At 47.3% G+C, this 6,000-nt stretch overlaps 1 protein-coding gene across 2 annotated transcripts in view; it reads left to right on the top strand.

Moving 5' to 3' along the window:
* Positions 1-4,357: 4,357 nt before the first annotated feature.
* Positions 4,358-6,000, top strand: part of TNPO1 (transportin 1) — a gene marked incomplete at both ends in the record, with an annotated part of 59,316 nt that continues 57,673 nt past the window's right edge. Inside the window, one exon of one of the 2 annotated variants that reach the window (XM_082013210.1) lies at positions 4,358-4,465. In XM_082013210.1, coding sequence (XP_081869336.1) covers positions 4,361-4,465 — 105 coding nt within the window. The remainder of the gene's footprint in view (positions 4,466-6,000) is intronic. The other variant, XM_082013209.1, reaches the window with a different exon arrangement.

Raw genomic sequence — 6,000 nt, 5'->3', positions numbered from 1 at the left:
CTATCTTCTTCTAAAGACTATTCAAATAAATCATTGTCTAACAAATAGTAATCTTGTATCATACGGCTGAACTCAGGAAAGCTGCATCAAATGTTTTGGAATGGATTCTCTTTTGATATGCTGCATGTGAGGACTACCAGTATTTTTTAAGTGAAAGCTTAGGTCATGTCTCCAGGCAGAAGGCATTGCAACATAATATAGCAGTAGCTATTCTGCATGAGCTCCTTTGTATAGACACATCTATTCTGTGTTATGAGAGCTTTTTTTCTGCTTAGCTTAATCCACATCATCCTTAGCCTGAAAAAAAGAGGGTTTACCCAGAAAGCTATTATAGAAGATCGGTTATTTCTTATGTGCATACAGACCTTCTATACACAGAGGTACAGAGAGACACTATAAGCAGTCTGCATGGAAACTTGGAAGCCTGAATTTTAGCAATTTTACAGGTAGCAGTGCCTGAATTTTGTGACAAGAAGGTAGCTGATTAGAATTCTCTCTAAAAGAAAAAAAAATCCAATATTACCAATGTAGTAAAACTAAAGACTGGAAAAAAAATTCTAAATGGTAAAATGGCTGAAGCTTTTCTAACAATTCTGAAATTAGGACAAATCTGATCAGAGAATAATTATTTGAAACTAGTTTCAAAATCGCTAGCAGCAAGAAGTTGTACTTCCCAAAGATACACCTTGGATGCTATGGCATTTGAGGGATGGGACATCTTCCTAGTAGTGCAGATCTCTTTTTTAGCTGCTAGTCAGGAGGGATTTGCACCAGTCTTCTATTTTTGTTTTCAGTGCATTGGGACTACTGGATGGGTGAGAAGTTTATTCTGTTCTGAATCTCCTATTTGTGCTGTCTACATTTGTGTCTTATGTGTTAACTGTAAATTATTTTATGGGTTGGTGATTAGAAAACAGTTCCAAATCCAAGTTCCTGTTAATATCTGTTTTTAACATAATGGAAAGCAACAGGAGAGATTAAAAGACCTAGCACAAAGTACATTCTAATGTGATGGTAAGGACACCTTCCCGAAAAAAAGATTGAGTTCATCACGCTAGGAAGAAGCAAGAACTGAAGAAGCCTGCCTCGTGCATTTAGAGCTACTTACTCTAGCTACTGGATTTTGAATGAGTTTGCACTGCTACATATTGTAGCCGTTCCTTTTGTTTCCTTGTATGACAAATGCCAGATATGTGTCATTTTAGCCTGATCTAAGAAGACATTCTGAGAGAGAAAGGGAAAAGAGTATTGGCATCAAAACCAAAGACAAAAAATATACTTAGGGGCTTTTTTGTGGATACTCAGACAGAATACAGCAAGGTTTGTAGAGAGAGAAATAAATTGAAGATACAGATCAGTGTTTGGTGGAGGTTGGTTATTTGTTTCGTTTTTTAATATTACACATTGTTGTGATACCAGTGGATTCTGGCTAGTGCATGACATCTGAAGCTTGGATAATAGAGAAATGAAAGATTAGCCTTGGCATTTGTGCAAGGCTCCTGTCTTCAGGGAACTTTTGTCTTCTTAACATATATAGGTGAAGTGTTTCAAATTTATTTCTGGTGCATTCTACTGATGATTCTACAGTGCGATGAACCAGGCCATCTTATGTTTTGAATGGTAGCTTTCATGCCTCTGCCTGGTACTTCATTTAACATTTATTCTGAATTCCTTTCTACAGGAGAAGATTCTTGCTTGAGGGAAACAGGTAGTACAAAACAGAGACAAAGGATACAGAAAGAAACAATTTTCTCATTTTTTCCATAACGTACTTTGCTTTCAATTTTTTTCTTGACTCAAGTTAAATTATTTTTCCCTCTCCTGCTTCCTTACAGAATTTAAAGGATTAGAGATAGGTAAGAATAACTATGAAGAAGAGAAGGTATCCAGCACGATAAGCTATCTGCTTTGATTTATATATATGCTGAGTAGTTCCCAGTGGCAAAAGATCCTGTATGGAACCTAAGGAGGAACCTGACTTTGAGGATGATCATCTAAAGCATTTAGATGTGCCCACTAATTCATACTCTGATTTGTAGGCCCTTTTCTCATGGAAAGAAAACCTGTGTTTTTCTTAGTTATGGATCCATGGCCTGCTCCTCTTCCTACTTCTTCCTGTTCTGTCTCTCAACCTTCCTCTGTGGTCTCTTCCCTCGTTTCCCATATTTAAAATTATTTTTGTCTAGCGCAGATTTCCTAATAAAAATACTCAAATGTAATCCATCCATAATTTCTGAATAGTAACTTCTGAAGCTCTAATCAATTTCAAGCAAACTTGACAGTGGGCCAGAAGAATCAAAGATAATCAAGTTTCTACAACCTTACTGGTAAGGCGGCAGGTAGGGGATTGAGGCACAAATTAGCACTTCCTTGATTTGTTGGACCCCAGCTTTCATTAGCTCCAGCTGTGTAAGCATCACTATGGAGTGCTCTCCTGCCCATATGGTGTGAGCCATGAACATTGGTTTTAATGGCCTGGGTCCACATCCTTTGTTTTGACACTTTCCTTTACTAGAAGGAAACCAGTGGAGATTTACCTTGATCACAAAAATCTCATATAAACCTTGTGCCCATCCTTTCCTAGTAACTGGTGGCGTGCCTTTATGCACCTGACTGACTCCGTCTTGTAGACGTGTCAGTGCGATGAGCTCTGAAGAGTTGTGCTGCTTTAGTAGTCTGTCTCCCAAACAACCCTGTCACCGCTACAGCAGTTGCTTAAATAGAAGAGCTTAAGAAACATGTCCCATTTCTTGCTTTTTTTATTAGCTGTTTTTGTTCTCCATTGGTTTTGTTCTCTTGTGTGCTGTGCTGCATACTTCTCTGCTATTTAGCCATTTCCTGCTTCTTATTCCAGTATGCATACTTTCCTGATTCAGCAAGTACCCTCCTTCACTGTCCTCATTATCCAGATACGTAGATATTGTAAGTACACTGCCTGTTCTTGCTTGTTGCCTTTGATAGTTCCTTTTGCTGTTTTGCTGGAGACTGTGCAGTACTAGTACTGTCTCTTTCTTCAAGAATAGTGGCTCATAGTAACAGAAGGGAAGTTGGCTCAGGACACTTCTTGCACCTGCAACTGGACAGCTGACTGTCAGTGTTGGGGAGGTGAGACGAAGAGCCACACCAGAGCAAATTGCGTGGGATGCAAGGAAGCACTGTTAGAAATCACTACTGTTCCCTGCCCTCAGAGCCTCTGCAGAGTTAAGGCTGTGATGCCCGGCACTCGTACCGAGTTGTGTACTGCAGCAGAAGCATCAGAAACTGAAACTAGTTTTCATACAACCAAGCGAGATGCTTGCAAACACAGTGACTAAAAGTATGATCATAAAAAGGCAAGGAATGAGTGTTTTTCATTTTCATATTTTAGGCCAGTTTTAGGCAGCATGTGTTCTTATTTTGACCATTAGCATATGTATAATATATAAAAAATAGCTATATATATAATGTGTAATGTATATGTATTATATGTACACATAATGTTTATATGTATCTAAATTGCTAATTTTGACCTGAGATCTCCCCTGATATATTTTGAGGCTAAGGGTACGGTACATTAGGTATTCAACGCAGTTTCTTTTGAGTTTCATCCCCACCGCACGCCGTTCTTGCGTAGTTGGTCCTATTCCCTCTTTACACGTGGAACTGAGAACTCCTGAGATCTGCCCAGCACTCACCCAAATCACGTAAGAAGTACAGCAGGCGGCAACGCGGGTGTCACGCTCCAGACTCTTGGGGTCTGCTTTTCGCACCCCCGCTTCTCCGCCCGTGGGCGGCAGCCTCCCCGCTCGCTGCCCGGCGCTCTCCCATCTGCCTGGCGCGGCTGCGGGAGGTTTCTCTCCGTTCGCTTTTCCACGCCGTACGGGTGGGTGGCTGAGGCGGAGGCGACTCGTTTCCCGCCGGCCGGGACTGAGCGCCCGCGTTTTGTCGCCCTCAGGCTCCTGACGGTGTGGGACGCACCGGGGAAAGGCTGACGGCGGCGCCGGCCGGCCCGAGGCGGCGGGGGCGGGCGGAGGCGTGCCCGGCGCTAGGACCCAGGAGGACGCGAGGCGGCTCCTCGGGCCAGATTATAAATTCGCCGTGACTCAGGCAGCTCGGCTGGGAGCACCGCGGGCGCCGGCGGCAGCAGGTCGGTGTCATCCGTTCGTCCGTCCGTGTCCGGCGGCGGGGCCGGGGGGTTAGCGGGGTGCGTGCTGCTGAGACAAGAGCCAGAGCGGGCCGGGCGCCGCGGTGTCCCCTCCCTTCCTCCCTCCCTCCCTCGTCCGGCCTTCCTTCCTTTCCGCCCTCCCGCCTACCCCGGCCTGGGCCCTGCCGCGCCGCTAACTGCGGCCGCCTGTTGTCTGCTGTTTTCCAGCAAGCCAAGATGGAGTATGAGTGGAAGCCCGACGAGCAGGGGCTCCAACAGATCCTGCAGCTGCTCAAAGAGTCCCAGTCGCCGGACACCACCACGCAGAGAGCCGTGCAACAAGTATCCTTGGCCAAGGCCTACGCCGCGCGGGCGGGGCGGGCGGAGCGGAGCCGCGGCGGCCCGGGCGGGCGCTGGGGAGGCCGGGGACGGCGGGCGGGGGGAGCGCGGCCTGCGCTGCAGCAGGTCGGCGCTGCGGCAGCCGGCGGCGGCCGGGCCTGCCCGGGGAGCCGCCACAGCGGGGTGGGCCGAGCCTCCGCCGGAGCGGGCGGCTGTGGCGCGGCGTTTGAACCGCCGAGGTGGCCTGTGGGCCGCGGGGCCGCCTTCCCCCGGCGGGGGCCCGGGCACCTGTTGCGAGCCCGGAGCCAAGGGCCAGTTGTTTTTTTTGTTTGGGGCTTTTTTGGGTAGTGGTTTTTTTTTTGTTTGTTCGGGAGGGGGCGGTTGTTTGGTTTTGGGTTTTTTTTAAAGCCCAGGCTCTGGCGCGGCTCCGCCGGTGTCTGCCGCTTTCTCGTGTTCCCCCACGCTGGGCCGCCGCCAGCGCCCAGCCCTCCGCCGCGGCGGGGCGGGAGAGCGGCCCTCGCCCTGGCGGATCCCGCCGAGGGGGCCGGGGATGCCCCGCGGCCCGCCGGGCTGAGCTAGCGGGGCGGATAGCCGTGCCCGTGCGGCAAAGCGGGGGTGGGCAGGGGGCCCCCTGAGGTAATCGGGCGCAGGGATTCGAGGCGAAAGCCGTAGCTGGTGGGGGAAGCGGCCTGGTGGAGCCGCTGCCTCCATGCCCTCGTTGGCCTGCTGGCTCTGACACCGCGCGTTTTGCGACGTTGCGAGGCTGTTCTGCGTGCCTAGAAGCTTGAGCCTGAAATGCTGCTCGTCAGACTCGTTAAAATACAGGGGCAGAGGGAAGTCTGCTGTATGTGGCTTCTTGTGCTGCCTCGTAGTGCGTTTGGTGTTAGTGTGAATTTTGAGTGGGTTTGCCACAACCCCCCCAGTCTCTGTTAACTGATGTCCGAAATTCCTTTTAAAAGGTAGTGGTAACTCCCTGCTGTGTTGAGATACCTGTGCTTTCAAGGAGGTCTTCATATGTTGGCTTCTAAAGGTTAGAGAAGTGGCACATTTTTACCATTGTATTATACATCAGCTTGGAAAAATATTCTAATAGAACTTGACAGGCCCTGTCCTATAACCAAAAAAATTTGGGAAAAAAAAAATATCCTTTGAGACTGATTCCACAGAAAATTGTGATTGCTGTGCATTGTAGAATGCTACTTAGTAGCATGTCCAAGTGATTAATGATTTCAGATTTAAAGTATATAATTTTTTTGTAAGGTTATCGGTGCATTGAGTCTCTCATGCTCTTTTTTTATGGCACTGTTTTGACACACTTGGGTGCTTATAACTCAAATATAACCAAGTGGGGAGTATAGGTTAGCCAAAACCCGTTGTTAACAAAGTTATGAATTGGTAAGGCTTCATATATTTTTCAAATTAAGACATTAGATGTTTCTTGGAGTAAAAAAGAAAAAGCTAAAGTGGATGAAGAAGTTGTTAAGAAAATATGGCCTATAAGCTATTCTTTGATTCCTAGACCAATTAAGTGTTTTCTC

Source organism: Phaethon aethereus (assembly GCF_964289735.1).
Source record: "Phaethon aethereus genome assembly, chromosome: Z".
In the NCBI taxonomy this organism is placed as follows: domain Eukaryota; kingdom Metazoa; phylum Chordata; class Aves; order Phaethontiformes; family Phaethontidae; genus Phaethon; species Phaethon aethereus.
Note: the sequence above shows the minus strand (reverse complement) of the source record. Positions and strands in the feature narration are given on the sequence as shown.